Below are 21,263 nucleotides of genomic sequence, written 5' to 3' on the forward strand. Positions count from 1 at the left end.
GTCCGTCCATCCGTAACACTTTAAATTTGTGTCCGCTCCATATCTAGAGAACCATTATGATTTCATACTTTATACAGTACATGTTTATTAACCACCACCAGAGGGCGTGTCATGATGTATGTACATCTTCCTAGGTCAAAGTTCAAGGTAAAAAAACTTTGGTTTCAGTTGACAACCCTGTGTCCTGTGATGAAGATCGTGTCCGCTCTACATCTTGAGAACCGTTATGATTTCAAAGTTTATACTTGACATCCATTTTAACCAACACCATAGGGTGTGTCAGGATGTATGTACAACTTCCTAGGTCAAAGGTCAAGGTCAAAAACTTTGGTTTCAGTTGACAACCCAGTGTCCTGTGGTGAAGATCGTGTCCGCTCCATATCTAGATAACCGTTATGATTTCAAAGTTTATACTTGACATCCATTGTAACTAACACAGGAGGGTGTGTCATGATATATGTACAACTTCCTAGGTCAAAGGTCAAGGTCAAAAACTTTAGTTTCAGTTGACAACCGTGTCCTGTGGTGAAGATCGTGTCCGCTCCATATCTAGATAACCGTTATGATTTTATACTTAATACTTAATATGTTTATTAACCAACACCAGAGGGTGTGTCATGATGTATGTACAACTTCCTAGGTCAAAGGTCAAGGTAAAAAACTTTGGTTTCAGTTGACAACCCCGTGTCCTGTGGTGAAGATCGTGTCCACTCCATATCTAGATAACAGTTATGATTTCAAAGTTTATACTTGACATCCATTTTAACCACCACCAGAGGGCATGTCATGATGTATGTACAACTTCCTAGGTCAAAGGTCAAGGTAAAAAAAAAATTTGGTTTCAGTTGACAACCCCGTGTCCTGTGGTGAAGATCGTGTCCGCTCTATATCTTGAGAACCATTATGATTTCAAATATTATACTTTTTAACATTTAATTAGCATTCTTTTTTGGAGGGTCATAATATATTGAAGGCATAATTCTAAAAATATGTGACAAATAGCTAATGAGCATCACCTAGATTATTATTACTGTTTGCAAGATCTCCTTACAGTGATCATTTCCAAGTTTTTGCTGATCTTCAATTGTAAACTAATTAAGCAATATTGTGTATAAGAGTTTTTACAAATTTTATTCCACAATTTTCCTGATAGAAGTAATTTGCTTCTTTGTGTTATATTTTTCTTAAAGTAAAATCCACATATTTTTCTAAAAGTTGAAGCCCCTCAGCAATTTTTCATTTTTTAACATTTAATTGGCATTCTTTTTTTATGGGTCATAATATATTGAAGGCATAATTCTAAAAATATGTGACAAATATCAATTGGGCAACACCTTTAAACATATTGTTCAAACATCAATCCATATATCCAGAAGTCACCTTAGAGTAGTCAACAATGAGTTCACATCATGCAGTCATATCACTATTATACTATGAAAGTAAGTTGAGAATATTTATCAGTTTTAACTTAAAATCTTAGAATAAAATCACACATGAGACTATGTAATAACTTCAAATAATGCTTCATATCAGATTATCCATACAACTTATTTACCCCACGTTATTGACAGGGGGGCCCACAGAGAAGGCTCCCATCTCAATGGTATCTAGTTAACTATGTATTTAATCTTATGAATCAGTTTTTAAAAATAAAACAATTAAATACATGATATATAAAATACTCAAATGTTTAATATCTACAGGTATGTATTGTACATGTGCAAATGTACACTATATGGTATAGAATAAGAATAAAAGAAAAATTATTTTACAAGGGATATGACGTAATGGAAATATACAAGAATCGTGATGATAACTTTTGTTGTGCTTTTTTAATTACATTTTTACTAGTTCTTATATAGCGACAATAACTATTAGAATTTCATCTACCTAATGTTTTAATTAAGTGATCCTCAATATTAGATTTTCCAGCTGTTGTCGCAGCTCCAATTCGAAATGAATGTCCATGAAAGGACTGTGGATATACCCAAAAGATGTTTTAACTTGCTGATGAAAAATTCTCTTTCTAGAGCTTTACCAGATTTGTCAATAAATAAAGCATTATTATTTTGAAATTTAAACATGGCGTTCCTTACAAACAAATAATCATGTAAAGCTTTAAATGGACAACAATCATGATTTAGCTTGTGAAGTTGAATATCAACACCCATCCTGAAAGGGTCAGTCTTAGATTGCTTTAAATGTAAAATAACATAGTCAGAATAAAATTAAACATCAGATATATATTAAGTTGTTGTTACAATCAAATGATTTTGACCTGCGAATTGTAAACTCGCCACAGCGTAAGAAACCATAAAAAGCTACTGTAAAAGCAGTATAAAACATCTGATCAATAAAAGGTGAAAAAATTCCTTCTTTAAGCTAAACACATAAATGTTGAAGGAAATCAAAAGTTATGGGTAAGCGATCTAATGATTGGTTTCTGTAATCTTTTTAGTTTTAGTAGAATTTAAAAATGAGGACAGTCTCTCTAAATTGTTACTAGAATTATTGAAAGGAGAACATATGTTGTCCTTTAAGCATCTATGTCTAATTTCACATATGTATAGTTTAATGGTAGAGTACTGTAGTTTGAGATGTTGAAAGCAATATGTAGCAAAATATATCAACAGATCTTCTGACACTGAATGAGGCTTGCTGTCAGTAACACTTATACCATTTAATAGCAAAAATTAAAAAAAATGATTATAACCAGTCTCACATGACACTTTTGTCCCTTCAGAAATAGAAAAAATCCATAATTTACTAACTGTTTCACTCATTGCCATATTACTTCTGATGCACTTGGAACTATGCATGGAGTCTGTTCTGCTTTTGGGGCCAAGAAGACAAAGCATTCAAAATTTGGTTTTTATACGACCGCAAATTTTGAAAAAATTTTCGTCGTATATTGCTATCACGTTGGCGTCGTCGGCGTCGTCGTCGTCGTCGTTGTCCGAATACTTTTAGTTTTCGCACTCTAACTTTAGTAAAAGTGAATAGAAATCTATGAAATTTTAACACAAGGTTTATGACCATAAAAGGAAGGCTGGTATTGATTTTGGGAGTTTTGGTCCCAACATTTTAGGAATTAGGGGCCAAAAAGGGCCCAAATAAGCAATTTCTTGGTTTTCGCACTATAACTTTAGTTTAAGTTAATAGAAATCTATGAAATTTTGACACAAGGTTTATGACCACAAAAAAAAGGTTGGGATTGATTTTGGGAGTTTTGGTTTCAACAGTTTAGGAATTAGGGGCCAAAAAAGGGCCCAAATAAGCATTATTCTTGGTTTTCGCACAATAACTTTAGTTAAAGTAAATAGAAATCAATGAAATTTAAACACAATGTTTATGGCCACAAAAGGAAGGTTGGTATTGATTTTGGGAGTTTTGGTCCCAACAGTTAAGGAAAAAGAGGCCCAAAGGGTCCAAAATTAAACTTTGTTTGATTTCATCAAAATTGAATAATTGGGGTTCTTTAATATGCCGAATCTAACTGTGTATGTAGGTTCTTAATTTTTGGTCCCGTTTTCAAATTGGTCTACATTAAGGTCCAAAGGGTCCAAAATTAAACTTAGTTTGATTTTAACAAAAATTGAAACCTTGGGGTTCTTTGATATGCTGAATCTAAAAATGTACTTAGATTTTTGATTATTGGCCCAGTTTTCAAGTTGGCCCAAATCGGGGTCCAAAATTAAACATTGTTTGATTTCATCAAAAATTGAATAATTGGGGTTCTTTGATATGCCAAATCTAACTGTGTATGTAGATTCTTAATTTTTGGTCCAGTTTTAAAATTGGTCTAAATTAAAGTGCAAAGGTTCCAAAATTAAACTAAGTTTGATTTTAACAAAAATTAAATTCTTGGGCCTCTTTGATATGCTGAATCTAAACATGTACTTAGATTTTTGATTATGGGCCCAGTTTTCAAGTTGGTCCAAATCAGGATCTAAAATTATTATATTAAGTATTGTGCAATAGCAAGTCTTTTCAATTGCACAGTATTGTGCAATGGCAAGAAATATCTAATTTCACAATATTGTGAAATTGCAAATTTTTTTTTTAATTAAGAGTTATCTTTCTTTGTCCAGTATAGTAAGCAAGAAATATCTGCAAGAACTTTTTTTAATTGGAGTTATCTTTCTTTGTCCAGAATCAACTTAAATCTTTGTTATATACAATATACAATGTATATTCACTTTTTACTACCAACTGATAAATTTAAATAATCTTTACCATTCAGTGATAACAAGCAGTTTTTTTTACATCTTAATATTTTATGATGTATTTAAATGAGTAGTAATTGTTGCAAACTCCATTAGAATATTTTAATTGAAATTAGTTTTGGAATAAGGGAAAGGGGGATGTGATTAAAAAATTAGGTTCAATTTTTCTCACTTGAAATTTCATAAATAAAAAGAAAATTTCTTCAAACATTTTTTTGAGAGGATTAATATTCAACAGCATAGTGAATTGCTCTAAGAGAAAACAAAAATTTTAAGTTCATTTGAATACATTCATTCTGTGTCAGAAACCTATGCTGTGTCAACTATTTAATCACAATCCAAATTTAGAGCGGAATCCAGCTTGAATGTTGTGTCCATACTTGCCCCAACCGTTCAGGGTTCAACCTCTGCGGTCGTATAAAGCTACGCCCTGCGGAGCATCTGGTTATAACCTGGAACATGTTTTGCACTAAAGTAAAAATTATATTTAGCTGCAAACCAAGTCAGCTGTCTCATCAATTTCATAATTTCTAAAGTTTTTGATCTCCCCTTTTTCACAATAGCTACAGTGGCCTCATTATCACACCAGAATAATATTATTTTACAAGACCACTCTGGCCCCCAAAGCAGTGCTACAAAAAAAATAGGATATAATTCTAAAAAGGCTATTGAAAGGTTGTTTGTCAATGATGGTAATTCCAAAGGCCAGGTTGAATAAAAGAATTTCCCCCGGGAAAATCCCCCAAATCCTATTGTTGACACAGCGTCTGTAAATAATTCCATATCAAAGCAACTTGTAAATTCATTTTTCATGAAACATAGTAATGCCATTCCAGTTTGACAAAAAAAGTAACCAAAAATCTAAATCTGTTCTACATTCTGTGCTTAAATGCACAAAGTCAGACAAATCTTTAACTGTAGTTGACAAGTTAATCTAATAAGAAACAAAAGACCTTCCAGGTAAAATAACCCTGGAAGCAAAATTTAAATGTCCCAATAACTGTAAAAGTTCTCTTTTTGTACAAGATGATTTGTGGAGTATTTTGCGAATAAAATTGCATATCCTTTGCACTTTATTATCAGGTAATCTAGTTTCCATTTTTTGTGAGTCTAGTATGATACCCAAATATTCTAAACAAATAGTAGGCCCAACTGTTTTATGACTAGCAATGGGAATGTTAAGCCGTTTAAATATTGTCATCATAATTGCCATTGTCCTCTCTCCATCTTCGCCGGGAAGGTCGATTGTTAGGAAATCATCTAATAAATGCAAGATATGCTGTACCTATAGTTTTTCTGAGCAATATAACACACTGCTTGGGAGACAGTAACAAAAATTTTAAGACTGGAATGGCATATAAAGGTGAGTCTAACATAAAAATAATACATAGATTTCCACTTAAAACAGAAAAGTGGCCACTGTGTAGGTTTGGCCATTGTTATATTATTGTTCGTTTCTGTGTGTGTTGCGTTTTAACGTTGAGTCGTTTGTGTTTTCTCTTATTTTTGAGATATTGAGATAAGACGTGGCACGGTACTTGTCTATCCCAAATTCATGTATTTGGTTTTCATGTTATATAATTTGTTACTCTCATGGTGTTTTGTCTGATGCTTGGTTTTGGTTTGTTACCCAGATTTTGTTTTTTGTCCATGGATTTATGAATTTTTAACAGCGGTATACTACTGTTGCCTTTATTTGTAAGTACAAATTTTAAATGCATCTGATATATCATACCTGGAAAGACTTTCTTTCCTACCACATTTTGAAATGGTGCGGACAGCATCATCTATTCTCACACAAGACATAGAACAATCACTTTTGTCGTTAACACTCATACATTCATCATTGTGTGGGGATGACAAATCTAAAATGAATCTTTTTTTATCTGAATATTTCCCTGTTGCTACCCCTAAAGGGCTTTCTCTAAAACGAGGAAAAGGACTATGTTGAAATGGCCCATACACAAAACCTTTTTCACATTCTTTCTTAATCAAATCTGAAACAACTGTAGATTGCGACCTAGCTGAGTAATTATTTTTGCATACTTTTGTATCCCATGTATCGTTTTTTAACATAGAATCAAAACCATTTCTTAATCCATTTATCAAATATGATCTGAAATTTATATCTGGATGATTCTGTAGCTCATGCTCAAGTTTTTCTATGTTGATAGGAGTTGATGCTTTCATTGAATGATCTTCCAAAGGTATATGTAGTCATGATTTGTTTTCAGGTTTAGTCTGAGTAACATCTTTGCTACTAGTGTTATTTTTAGCTCACCTGGCCCAAAGGGCCAAGTGAGCTTTTCTCATCACTTGGCGTCCATCTCCATCCGTCGTTGTCCTGTGTTAACTTTTACAAAAATCTTTTTCTCTGAAACTACTGTGCCCAATTTAACCAAACTTGACCACAATCATCATTGGGGTATCTAGTTTAAAATTTGTGTCCGGTGACCTGGCCAACTAACCAAGATATCCGCCCATGGCTAAAAATAGAACATAGGGGTAAAATGCAGTTTTTGGCTTATAACTCAAAAACCAAAGCGTTAAGAGCAAATATGACAGGAAGTAAAATTGTTGGTCAGGTCAAGATCTATCTGCCCTGAAATTTTCAGATGAATCCGACATTCCATTGTTAGGTTGCTGCCCCTGAATTGGTAATTTTAAGCAAATTTTGCTGTTTTTGGTTATTATCTTGAATATTATTATAGATAGAGATAAACTGTAAACATCAATAATGTTCAGCAAAGTAAGATCTACAAATAAGTCAACATGACCAATATGGTCAGTTGACCCCTTTAGGAGTTATTGCCCTTTATAGTAAATTTTTAACCATTTTTTGTAAATCTTAGTAATCTCTTATAAAAATCGTCTCCTCAGAAACTACTGGGCCAAATTAATTGAAACTTGGCCACACTCATCTTTGGGGTATCTAGTTTAAAAAATGTGTCCGGTAACTCACCCAACCAACCCAGATGGCCGCCATGGCTAAAAATAGAACATGGGGGTAAAATGCAGTTTTTGGCTTATAACTCAAACACCAAAGCATTAAGAACAAATCTGACAGGAAGTAAAATTGTTGGTCAGGTCAAGATCTATCTGCCCTGGAATTTTCAGATGAATTGGATCATCGGTTGTTAGGTTGCTGCCCCTGTATTGGTAGTTTTGAGGAAATTTTTCTGTTTTTTTGTTATTATCTTGAATATTATTATAGATAGAGATAAACTGTAAACAGCACTAATGTACAGCAAAGTAATAACAAAAAATAAGTCAACATGACCAAATTAGTCAATTGACCCCCTTAGGAGTAATATTGCCCTTCATAGTCAATTTTTAACAATTTTCATAAGATTTGTAGATTTTCACTAACATTTTCCACAGAAACTACTGTTATAGATAGAGATAATTGTAAGCAGCAAAAATATTAAGAAAAGTAAGATCTACAAACACATCACCATCACCAAAATACAATTTTGTCATGAATCCATCTGTGTCCAATGTTTAATATTAACATAGACCAAGGTGAGCGACACAGGCTCTAAAGAGCCTCTAGTTGTAGGTTTGTGAATATTTTTTGAGGTACATGATGGTTTTATCTATAACCTGTACATGTATGCTCTGGGTGACCTGTAGATCTACAAGTTGAGCAAGCGTGAAGAAGGTTGCATGCTGTTCTGAAACAACCCCTGACATTGTTATAATTGTTACATACTTCTACAACCTTGTTTATCAAGCTTGTTTTGCATGTTTGGTCTGACTGACCTGTTGTTACCTAGGTTGCTATCTACATGTATACCCTGATGATCAGAAATCTGCATTGAACAAAATTCTGTGGCATGATCAACTTAATGACATAAGTTGCATGCATTTACTCTAATACCCCCACTAACTAGTGAAAGAATGTCACGGTCTCTTTTGCTCCAATCAACCTTGATGTGTTTCTCTCTTAGGAGTGTAGCTGCCTTTGCAGAGAACAGCTTACGGTAGGTATAAAATTTATGGATCTGAATCAAATCTGCTTCATAAGCATCCAGCTCTTCGCATCTTTCGAGATATGACCCACACATAATACATTATATTTTCCAAAGGCCTGAATAAAATCTTGTATGTTCAGGTTCCTGTTAAGACGGGGGTCAGGCTTGCTTGATAAATTAACCTTTATTTCATCATCAGTAATATCCTTACCCTTAATAATGTTCCTTTGAATATTCGGCAACACAATATCAACGTTAGTGAAAGAATCCGAAATCACTCCATATCTTGTTGAATCCATTTCGGCACTGGTATGGTGAGAAAATGGCAAGGCACTTGTCGACGGACTAAAGCTGAAGTTGTGTTGTGCGGTGGTTCTTTATAACTGGTATTAGCGGGACTTCAGAGGCGTTCCGTTGTTCGTACCAATTAGCAAGATCGTAGGTTATTTTCAAGGAATCCAGTGATGGTCTAATGTGGAAAACGGATGGTTGCATGCTTGCCTTACACTGTGTAAACGTGTATAAACTGCATAAACTGTGTTGACCATTGTTGATGTAAACAAAGCGGACATATTGTTTACATTGGAGTTCTGTACGTCGTTTTTGGTTACACTATCCATGTGCGTTGTTGATGGGGCGAAACTTCCTTCATCTGTGGTCAGGTCTTGAAGTACTTCTCTTGTTGGTTACCTGATATGGTCATCCGCTGTGACGGATGTACCTTCTCGTATTTTGTTGTTGCATAGGTGCTCCTTGTTGTCTAGATAAAGTTTTTTAAATACTGTTTTAGACCAGCTTTTTGGAATGTTTATTCCTAAATGAATAAAACTGATTCAAGTTCTCAAATTTTGGGAAATAGTAGTCCAATGTTGAATATTATTTACTAAAGTTTTTGTAGTCGTAAAATCACCAAACTGTTGAATAAAACTGATTCAAGTTCTTAAATTTCGGGAAATAGTAGTCCAATGTTGAATATGAGTTACTAAAAGTTTTAATAGCAGTAAAATCACCAGAACTGTTGAATAAAACAGATTGAAGTTCTCAAATTTCTCCAATTTTGAATATCAAGAAGTGATTGGAAAATACGAATTTTAACTGCAATGATTATTATGTACGAGATTACTAGTTTAGGATGAGTTTATAAAGAATTGTCTACAGTTCTTCTGAATAATCGTCATCACTATTAGGAAATGATCGAAAGTCGTGTATAAAATACCTTGTGTCTCCAAGGCAGGAGAGAATAAAGTTATATTAATCTGATTTCCAGTCCAGACAATCTTCCACAATAAAGTCTCAAGTTTAACAGCAGAAAATCAGTGTCAAATGAAATTGAAAACTTATTCCTATAGAGTAAACAACCTTTGTATTCAACAGCCAAATCAAAAGTGAGAAGCTGGCAGCCTGCAATTTTAACCTGAGAACCTAATCCCTGATATCAGACAGATCAAATTAGGCATGACCTTTGACCTTACAATGGAATCAACTGCCCCATTTCATGGAAGAAACCATTCCATCTGAATAAACAACACTTATACTCTCTGCATAAGTTTCAAAAATACTTGTGCGAGTGGAACAGTTTTTCCCCTTTATTGATGAATTTTACTAAAAAGTGGAAATTGTTTTAGGTGCTAGTTAGCAACACAGACTTTTTAGAGCCTCTTGTTCTAAGTGTTATTGAGTGTAAACTTAACTGTTTAACTCACAAACTAGATAAAAAACTGTTTAACTCACAAACTAGATAAAAGTCAGAAGAACTAATGTATTTTTTCTTTTTTGCAATATAATGTATATAAAGAATATGAATAACAGTTCTGTATATATATGTTTTTCTTTTTACAATACTTGTATGTGTATTATGCATGAATGAATCTTTCAATTATATAGTCTATTGAAATATAAGACAAGGAAACAAATCCTATAAGTACTATTAATGAGTTATTTGGTAAGTTGTAAAATGGTAAAACTGTCTTACATCACATGTTATAGTGAACAATCATGTTGTATACTATATTTGAATGATTGCAGATTTCATGCTGTTAAGAAACACTTTAACCTTGAACTACGTGAACTAAAGATTCGTGATCAAACACCATATACAGCTCAAAGTATAATAAGCTTGCTCACAGGACTCAAGTATTTCAAAGTAAAGGTGAGAAAAATACTGTTAAAATCTGTAATTATCTCTGCTGAACTCAGGAAATTTTTTCACATTTTTAGGATGCAGTTATGTTGGCAAGTTATATATTGTTCAGTTTATTATAAGAATTGTGGATAACAGGAGGGAGTAAGTATTGAGTTCACTCAGTACATGTAGTGGTCAGTGGTTGTCCCTTCACCATCACCAGATATAAGATTTTAGCTGAACAGACACTTGAATCATATAAAACTCAAAATTGTTTTTACAAATGTACAAAATTTAGAATAAAACATAGTCAAATGTACTAAGATTTTGAAAACATTTAGCTAACAGGGTGGTGAAGAGCAGAATGTTACCTGGAGAAAATATTGTCAAGTCAAATATCTGGCATTAAATATAGTATGATGAATAAAATTGACATCCATACAATCTTCATGCTTAATCACACTTCCTACAGCATTGGCTTGTAAAATTGCTTTCAGGCTTTTAAAATTCTTTTCTACAAGCCAACATAATTCAACTAAAATATTCAAAAAATTTAGCTCCTGGCTTGTGTACAGAAAAGTTAAGCGTGAAGGCTGCCCATACCAATATTTATGACTTCCATTATATCCTGTTTCCTGTTTGTGATACATTTGACTTTCTCACTATGTTGTGGTCTGGTAATTATAAGTGCCTTATAACTTTGATTATTTGTTTAAAAAATAACAAGTTATTCAATGAAAAGAATGTGATGATGTACCATATGATAGATTGTAGAATTCAGGTATACAATGTGATAGATTGTAGAATTCAGGTATACCATGTGATAGATTGTAGAATTCAGATATACCATGTGATAGATTGTAGAATTCAGATATACCATGTGATAAATTGTAGAATTCAGGTAAACCATGTGATAGATTGTAGAATTCAGGTATACCATGTGATAGATTGTAGAATTCAGGTATACCATGTGATAGATTGTAGAATTCAGGTATACCATGTGATAGATTGTAGAATTCAGGTATACCATGTGATAGATTGTAGAATTCAGGTATACCATGTGATATATTGTAGAATTCAGGTATACCATGTGATAGATTGTAGAATTCAGGTATACCATGTGATAGATTGTAGAATTCAGGTATACCATGTGATATATTGTAGAATTCAGGTATACCATGTGATAGATTGTAGAATTCAGGTATACCATGTGATAGATTGTAGAATTCAGGTATACCATGTGATATATTGTAGAATTCAGGTATACCATGTGATAGATTGTAGAATTCAGGTATACCATGTGATATATTGTAGAATTCAGGTATACCATGTGATATATTGTAGAATTCATTGGCTTTAAACTTCTTGTTTACTGAATATCATGAGTATTAGGAGTGAGCAGTTAGTAGTTCACAGTTCAACTTGTTTCAGCCTCTATGTATAAAGCAGGTGGTTTCACAGAAGTCATGAACTGTTAATAACATTATTCTTTCCTCTGTAGATGCATCCAATAGAGGAGTTTGAAGCAAGTGTGTCATTTTTACATGAGCTGGCTCAGTATTTCCTGGATGTGAAAGATCGTGACATCAAGCATGCCCTGGCCCAGTTGTTTGTGGATATATTACTTCCAGTGGCAGCAGTATGTATGCTGTTAGTTAGCAGTGTGTTCTGAAAAGATACTCTGTTTTTTAAAATGTTGAATTTACATTACACAGTAGTTTTGTTAGTATGAATAGATGGATGAGAGGGGAGGGTGTAGGTCAAAAGACAATGTCACATCAAGCTTAGTTGTAAGCAGTTATTCCATTAACTTGTGTTTCAATATGTGCAATTTTTTTATCTAGACTGAAAATATGAAAATAAAATAAGAAGATGTGGTCTGATTGCCAATGAGGTAACTATCTACCAAACACCAAATGATGTAAGCAACTATTTGTTATCTATCCATATTTGCTCCTCTTACAAGAGGCTTGCTTGTCTAGCTTGCAACATTTAGTGAAACCTTAAATTCCTTTGTCGTTTGTTTGTTGGCCGCATCAACATTCAATTCCAGTCTACCTGTGGTTAAGGCTTTTTGATGACACCAATTTGATTAGCTTTTTAAAATTTTTATTTGATACTTAAATTAGTGGATGCAGCCATCAACAATAATCATGAAAATAAACCTAGTTTGACAGTATCAGGTGGAATGTATGATGAGAGACGAAGGTGAACTAGTATTCGCTCTACTATTGGACTGAGACTAAAGTGATGGCAACTCAATGTCTCTTCTGTCATATTCATTTTCCTTTGTAGACTGCTAAGAATGAAGTAAATGTTCCAGTTCTGAAGAATCTCGTTGATTCCCTGTATTCATCAGCTGTAGATATGACCACAAAGAAAAAACATAATTTTGTAAGTAACATGCAATAGCATTTATAAACCTTAATCAAAATGGAAGCTCATTGAAATTTGTAGAAGATTTAGAGTTAACATGTCAGAATATGAATCTAGAATCTTTGAGATCACACTTTTCAAAAACCTCAATCTGTTCCTCCTATCAGGGACAGTTTAACACACTTCTCAAACACCTCAATCTGTTCCTCCTATCAGGGACAGTTTAACACACTTTTCAAACACCTCATTTTGTTCCTCCTATCAGGGACAGTTTAACACACTTTTCAAACACCTCATTTTGTTCCTCCTATCAGGGACAGTTTAACACACTTCTCAAACACCTCTATCTGTTCCTCCTATAAGGGACAGTTTAACACACTTTTCAAACACCTCATTTTGTTCCTCCTATCAGGGATAGTTTAACACACTTCTCAAACGCCTCATTCTGTTCCTCCTATCAGGGACAGTTTAACACACTTCTCAAACACCTCAATCTGTTCCTCCTATCGGGGACAGTTTAACACACTTCTCAAACACCTCAATCTGTTCCTCCTATCAGGGACAGTTTAACACACTTCTCAAACGCCTCGTTCTGTTCCTCCTATCAGGGGCAGTTTAACACACTTCTCAAACACCTTATTCTGTTCAGTAAAAAAGGGGTGAATGATTTTTTGTCGAGCCTGCAACTTTTGTTGCAGAAAGCTCGACATAGGGATAGTGACTGATCTGGCAGCTGCAGCGTTAGCTAACTTCTTAAAAGCTTTATATTTTAGAAGGTAGAAGACCTGGATGCTTCATACTTTGTATATAGATGCCTCATGTTACGAACTTTCCATCAGTCACATGTCCAATGTCCTTGACCTCATTTTCATGGTTTAGTGACTTTTTGAAAAAAAGTTAAGAATTTTTGTAATGTTAAATTCTCTCTTATAAGTAATTGGATAACTATATTTGGTATGTGCGTACCTTGCAAGGTCCTCATGCCCGTCAGACAGTTTTCACTCGACCTCAACATCATTTCATGAATCAGTGAAGAAGGTTAAGTTTTGGTGGTCAAGTTCATATCTCAGATACTATAAGCAATAGGTCTAGCATATTCGGTGTATGGTAGGACTGTAAGGTGTACATGTCCAACTGGCAGGTGTCATCTGACCTTGACCTCAATTTTATGGTACAGTGGTTATAGTTAAGTTTTTGTATTTTGGTCTGGTTTTTTTTATACTATATGCAGTAGGTCTACTTTATTTGGTGTATGGAATGATTGTAAGGTATACATGTCTAGCTAACAGGTGTCATCTGACCTTGACCTCATTTTCTTGGTTCAGTGGTCAAAGTTAAGTTTTTGAGTTTTGGTCTATTGTTCTAATACTTTATGCATTAGTCAACTATATTTGGTGCATGGAAATATTTTATGATCTTATATGTTTGTTACACAGGTTTTATTTGACCTTGACCTCATTTTTACGGTCCATTGCTAAGTGTCAAGTATTTGTGTTTTGGTCTGCTTTTCTTAATTTATAAGCAATAAGTCAAGTATATATGTTGTATTGAAGAATTGTTAGCTGTACATGTCTGCCTGGCATGGTTCATCTGACCTTGACCTCATTTTCATGGTTCATTGATCAATGTTTCGTTTTCTTTGGTTAATGTTGAGTTTATGTGACAGTTGTAATAAAGCTTTATATTTAGGTCTATCAGCATAATATCAATGATTAGTAAAGTCTACTAAAGAAGGCGAGACATTTCAGCGTGTGCTCTCTTGTTTATTTTTTTAGTCATTTTTTTCAATTTTAAGGATAGAAACATATATCAAAGTAACCTTTAAAATTTTCTCTATCATAAAAATTTACACCACATTTTTTGTAATCAGATCGAAAAGGTTGATTTTCCTCCATTTCTTTTTCCTGATTCTTCCACCTTTTATATGTGACTGCAAAACAATTTGCGTTTGTATTATTCCATTATATTATTGTTTGGAGTCTTCTTTGTTGTCATTGTCGTCATCTTTGTCGTTGTCTTCGTTGTCATACGTCTTAAGACACATTTTGTTTTAGGAGAATGGATGTCCATGAAGTTTGTTCAGAAGGTGAATACCTCAATAGGAAGGTTGTGATATCTTTGAAGGGTTATGATACCAAGTTTAGGTATTAGGGGCCAAAAATAGGTGGAAGAATATTAATAGAAAAAAAGCAATGGAGGAAAAACAATATACTGTTGTTCAAGATGACAATGATAAAGTGAAAAAAAGTATATTAACAACTATATCCTGTATTTCTTTTTTACAGCACATGTTTCCATTAGTGACTTGTCTCTTGTGTGTCAGCCAAAAACAATTTTTCTTACAAAATTGGCCGTACTTTCTTACGATGTGTTTGTCACAACTCAGATCTAAAGATACCAAGATGTCAAGGATAGCTCTTGATTCTTTACATAGACTTTTGTGGTAAGTGATTCAATCTGGTTAAATTGAAAGTATTTTGTTTTAATCAACTGTATTCTATCTTTACTCCACTGGATAATGTAAACCAAAATTTATCCTGCTGAATTGTAATGATTTTGAAAAGAAGAAAATCAGAAAAAATTAAGATAGGAATATAATTTAAGCAAACTGCTGAAAATACGCTGATATTTATGTCACAATTATCAATAACTGCTGAATATTTTAAATATGTTTTAAAGAATATTTCCTTTGGAATATGTATGTCCTCTTGGTACATACATTGAAAATCTTTAAATTTACTGCCATAGTGTTAAACATTAAAAAAAAAATATAGAAACTACCTTAGGTTCAATCCAGAAAAATCTTCCCTTGAACTTAATACTTGATGAGCATAGCAGTAAACATAAAAATATACAACTTAAGAAACTAATATCCAATGAAGTTAAAAAGATTAAACTACAAAAAAACACATTCATGTGAAGAAGTAAGAAACCATGAAGTTTAAAGATATCAAGATTCTCTTAGGAATTGATCCTAAAAATCCTCATGAAAACAATTTGCAATTAAATGGGTTTTTTTTAAATTTCTACATTAAGCACCTTTAAATGATTGTGACAGGTTAAATCTGGTTTTAACCTGGAAAGTTTTGCTGTATATACAAACTGGTTGTATCAAATTTACATCAGTTTCAGTATCATAAAGCATAATTCTGAAGCATTATTCTATAGTATAATCCTTAAGCACACTCCTAAAGCATAGTCCTAAAGGATAAACATAAAGCACAATCCTATAGAATAATCCTAAAGCATAATCCTAAAGCACTATCCTATCATAAAGACAAACCTAAAGCATTATCTTTAAGCACATCAACTTGAAAGTATTTACAAGTGTTGTCAATGTTGAAGTACTTTATGGAGAAACTCTAGATATTCAAGCACTAGTACTAAAGATTGAAGCTCCAGTGAAAACAATATTAAGTTGTTAGGAGTACATGTTTTTCTGACAAATGACATACTTACTTTAACCTCAGTTACTAATTTTCAGCATGCTTTCAATTCCTCAGTAAACCTACAATTAAGGATTCATGCTTTGGTTGTAGGGAAAATGGCCTACTTGTGGTAATGTTCTCATCTGGTGTACAATTAAGGGTATATGCTTTGGTTGTAGGATAAATGGCCTACTTGTGGTAATGTTCTCATCTGGTGTACAATGAAGGGTATATGCTTTGGTTGTAGGGTAAATAGCCTACTTGTGGTAATGTTCTCATCTGATGTACAATTAAGGGTATATGCTTTGGTTGGAGGGTAAATGGCCTACTTGTGGTACTCATCTGATGTACAATTAAGGATATATGCTTTGGTTGTAGAGTAAATGGCCTACTTGTGGTAATGTTCTCATCTGATGTACAATTAAGGATATATGCTTTGTTTGAGAGTAAATGGCCTTCTTGTGGTAATGTTCTCATCTGATGTACAATTAAGGATATATGCTTTGGTTGGAGAGTAAATGGCCTACTTGTGGTACTCATCTGATGTATAATTAAGGGTATATGCTTTGGATGGAGGGTAAATGGCCTACTTGTGGTAATGTTCTCATCTGATGTGCAGGAGCTAGTGCTATTTTAGTACTGAATATAGGTTCCAGGTAATGTCTCGGTTAGCATGGGTGAACCTGACCTCAACCTCATTTCATGGATCAGTAAACAAGATTAAGTATTTTTGGTCAAATTCGTATCTCAGATACTAGTAATTGAAGCAATATGTCAAACTATGTTTGGTAATAGGATTAATGAAATAAGGTGTAAATGTCCATTGGCAGGTTTTATCTGAACTTCGTGGTTCATTGGAGAATGTTCACATTTATGGTTTGATCTTTTTCAGTTATAGGTCAACTACATTTGGTATGTAATGATTATTTTGTTCTGTTTACATGCCTCATATGGTTCATCTGACTGTGTGACCTCTTTCATGGATCATTGATAATGTTAAGTCTATGTCATACTTGTAGTAAAACCTTCATATTACAGACTTTCAACATAAATTTAATCACAAGTAAAGCAGTTGAAACATTTCAGTGTGTGCACTCTTGTTTAAATGTAAAGAGAAAAAAAGTTTGCAAGGAGATTATTTTAATACATGTATTGATTTCATCAAAATGTCTTTAATTGGATTTGTATGTTGTGTATTTATATTTGTAGGATTTACATGGTCCGTATAAAATGTGAAAGTAACACTGCTACACACAGTAGACTACAGAGTATTGTTAGCAGTTTGTTCCCAAGAGGTTCCAAAATGGTCACACCCAGAGATGTACCTCTTAACTTCTTTGTTAAAATAATACAGTTCATTGCTAAGGTAATTAGGCCAATATATCAGCTAACCTTACCCAATGAAATAATTGTAATGTGTACATTACCTGCTAAGGTAATTAGGTCAATATATCAGCTAACCTTACCCAATGAAATGATTGTAATGTGTACATGTCTAAAAGTTTCATCTGACGATAACCTTATTTTCATTGTTCATTGGTCAATGTCCCATTTTTGTAGTAAGGTCTGTTCCTCAGATGCATAGGCAATACTTAATCTATATTTGATGTGTTGATATAAGAAGATGTGTTATGAGTGCCTGAGACAACTCTCCATCTAAGTCATAATTTGTAAAAGTGAACCATTATAGATCAAAGTACGGACTTCAACATGCAGCCTTGGCTCACACTGAACAGCAAGCTATAATGAGGCTAAAAAATGACTATTGTAAAACGTTCAAACCTGAAAACCAACAGTCTAGTAGAATCATTCTATATAAAAAATGAGAAATGAGAAACATTTATGAAACACATTGACAAACACCAACCACTTAAAACTCAGCCAGGATCCTGACTGATAAGGTGTTCATGACTGACCAGGTGTTTATGATTTTCTAGCAGGGTTCATCTGAACTTGACAAATTTTACATTGATCATTAATAACATTAGTTTTATTTGGAACTTATAGTAAAACCTTCATATTTCACACTATCAGCATAAACTAAATCATGATAAGTAAAGCAGGGGAGACATTTCAGCCTGTCAACTATTGTTTTCCATTCTCAATTTTATTGATATTCATCAGATAATATAAAATTTAATATTGAAATTACATATAAATATGGATAATGTAAATTTTAGTTTTGAAAAGTAATAAGGGTGCCCTCAACAATTTCAATAACAAAAATGGCAAGCATATACAAACAATGCAAATCTAGTTTTCCTCTTATTTCTTTCTGATTGTGTTTCAGTTAATTTAGCCCTGTTGTAAATCAGACTTCTAGGTTTTCAATTCCATAGTCATAATTTTACTAGAAAATAAGTACATAGCTTGTAAAATTTGTCTGAAACATATTTTCAAATTGATATCGATCTCCTCTGAAATTACTAAATTTAAAAAATCTGACTTTAAGTTGGATGCCCTTATTCAGCTTCAAAATCAAAGGATTAATTCTTGACCCTTGTATAAGTTGTTAAAACTTTGGGAACTTTTTTTCAGCAGACATTGACTGACCTCCTGTAAAATCAATGCAAACCCAGGAATTATATTCATTTTGTGATACCTTCATGAATGGGTATTTGTTTGTTCATCATGATAAATTACAATGTGCTTATAATAAAGATGTATTTATTTCTTGTTTGTTCTCTGTTTTATTTAGCTATTAACAATGGGAAATTCAACATTTTGCTGAAAATGATTATCAAAGAACAAATGAGACACGAAGACAGTATTTTAGTATTAAATTTGTTAACATTATTTAATAAATGATTACATGTCATTTTCCATCACAAATATTTCCTTGGATCATGTTATGACATTGACGATGTATTTTTTCTTTATTTTGTAGGAAAGATTAGATTTTGCTATGAAGGAAATAATTTTTGATTTATTGGGTGTGGGACGCCAGGCAAAAGTTGGTCTGACACCAGAGGTAGGATTTATACTAGTGTAATAAAAGAAATAAGATTATGATTGCCTATGCGAGAAGACTTTAAAGGGGCACTAGCTACGAAATAAAAAATAATTAATTAAATTATGATTTTTTGTTTTTTAATCAATTAATAAAAGTGAAATAGAGCTCAATTAGCTTTTAGCTGCCAGTATAGTTCAATTTTGTTAAATTAGATTAAGAAACATTGATGATGAATTATTCACTTACAAGTGAATAATTCCACCTCATTGGATCCTTATTCCTGTGAACTGAAAATTTAACCTCTTAGTTAGAGATGGATAATGCATGCATTGTGCGTGTTCGGTTATTTCAAGGAAAAGAATGTCAACTTTGAAAGTGAAACAAAGGTAAATCATTTGATTGACTGATGCAATCCACAAAAACTCATTCTTATACAGGTGAAAATGAATATTAACATATATATTTTAATCTATAGTATGAAATCAAACAGACAGAGAAAAATACAATTGCACAAGCTTACTTTCTATTTATATCTGTATATTTATGTTCATACCACTTATATGATAATCTGAGGTCTTCGGAGGTTAACTCAAAAGTGAATTAGATGAGGTCTAGACTTAAATACACACAAAACGAAGATGCATAATTTAGATCCCAAGCCATGTAAATCAAATATGAGAATTTGAATCAAATTGGTGAACATGAATTTGACAGCTAGTGCCCCATTAAGCATGATTTCAATATCAACATGATTTGAGTTGGCTTGCAGTAACTGCAAGTCTAGATCTTGTTTAATTTAGTATTTTATTTTTATGTTTTTGTCAGCCTGCAACTTTTGTTGCAAAAGTGAGACATAGCGATCCTACTTTCAATTCTCGTCACTTGTAGTGCCACAAATATTCACTCTGTGGTACAAGTTTTAGAAATTTTCCTTAAAATATCCTGTATTTCTATCAAACTTACACAGAAGCTTTTTATAATCAAAATAATTAGTTTGCCTCTTATTTAATGTTTCAACTCAATCTTAAATTTTCAGCGAATGAGTATTGGGTTAAGAGCTTTTCTTGTGATAGCTGATAGTTTGCAGCAGAAGGATGGAGATCCACCAATGCCCCAGTCACAACCAATCCTGCCATCAGGAAGTACAGTCCGTGTAAAAAGAACATTTCTCAATAAAATGCTTTCAGAACCAACTGCCAAAACTATTGGTCTTGTACAGTACTACCCTCACATACTGAAGGCATTTGATTCCATATTACGAGCACTAGATTTACAAGTAGGGAGAAGTTGGTTGATGACAAAGTCTGAAAATGCCAGTAAAGAACCAGAGGAACTCATGACGTAAGATTTTAATGCAAAGACTAATGTAATCAATTCATTATTTTGCTCACGGATTATGATTTTGCAAGATTTTATATTCAAATTACCATCCAGTTTAATGACATCTTATAATGCAATCAGGTTTTGTAAGGTTCTATATTAATTTGGGGTATGTATAATCTAAATATTATATATAGATATACTAATCAGAATCTTACATTGTTAATGGTCAATTATTAAATTAAAATCAATTTAATCAATTGATTTGAAAGTATAAGTTCCCAAATGAGCGCCTGAAATTTGTCTCTCAATTTGCATATATATATAGGTCATTCTTTAAGTATCTATATAACTGAATTTTGGTAAATTAAAATAGGTATGTTTTTTAAGACAAGCAATAGCACACCTCTACCAAAATAAATCAAAGTAAGCCCCCAGGATCTTCCATTATAAAAGTCTGCTTCTGTACTTTAATACCATAATCCTGTTTTCAAGTCTTCTGTTTTCCAATATAATAATCCTGTTTTCAGGGGTCCCCTGTTTTCCAATACAATAATCCTGTGTTCAGGGATCTCCTGTTTTCCAAAACAATAATCCTGTGTTCAGGGATCTCCTGTTTTCCAATACAATAATCCTGTTTTTTGTTATCTTCTGTTTTCCAATACAATAATCCTGTTTTCAGTTATCTCCTGTTTTCCAATACAATAATCCTGTGTTTAGGAATCTCCTGTTTTCCAATACAATAATCCTGTGTTCAGGGATCTCCTGTTTTCCAATACAATAATCCTGTGTTCAGGGATCTCCTGTTTTCCAATACAATAATCCTGTGTTCAAGGATCTCCTGTTTTCCAATACAATAATCCT

At 33.0% G+C, this 21,263-nt stretch overlaps 1 protein-coding gene across 6 annotated transcripts in view; it reads left to right on the forward strand.

Moving 5' to 3' along the window:
• LOC134695720 (protein furry homolog-like) overlaps positions 1–21,263 on the forward strand; it is a 399,195-nt gene that overhangs the window by 68,671 nt on the left and 309,261 nt on the right. For all 6 annotated transcript variants that reach the window (XM_063557102.1, XM_063557101.1, XM_063557100.1 and 3 more), the window contains exons 10-16: positions 10,226–10,349; positions 11,824–11,961; positions 12,618–12,716; positions 14,984–15,141; positions 17,336–17,492; positions 19,014–19,097; positions 20,116–20,420. In XM_063557102.1, coding sequence (XP_063413172.1) covers positions 10,226–10,349; positions 11,824–11,961; positions 12,618–12,716; positions 14,984–15,141; positions 17,336–17,492; positions 19,014–19,097; positions 20,116–20,420 — 1,065 coding nt within the window. The remainder of the gene's footprint in view (positions 1–10,225; positions 10,350–11,823; positions 11,962–12,617; positions 12,717–14,983; positions 15,142–17,335; positions 17,493–19,013; positions 19,098–20,115; positions 20,421–21,263) is intronic.

Source organism: Mytilus trossulus, chromosome 14, assembly GCF_036588685.1.
Source record: "Mytilus trossulus isolate FHL-02 chromosome 14, PNRI_Mtr1.1.1.hap1, whole genome shotgun sequence".
NCBI classification, from domain to species: Eukaryota; Metazoa; Mollusca; class Bivalvia; order Mytilida; family Mytilidae; genus Mytilus; species Mytilus trossulus.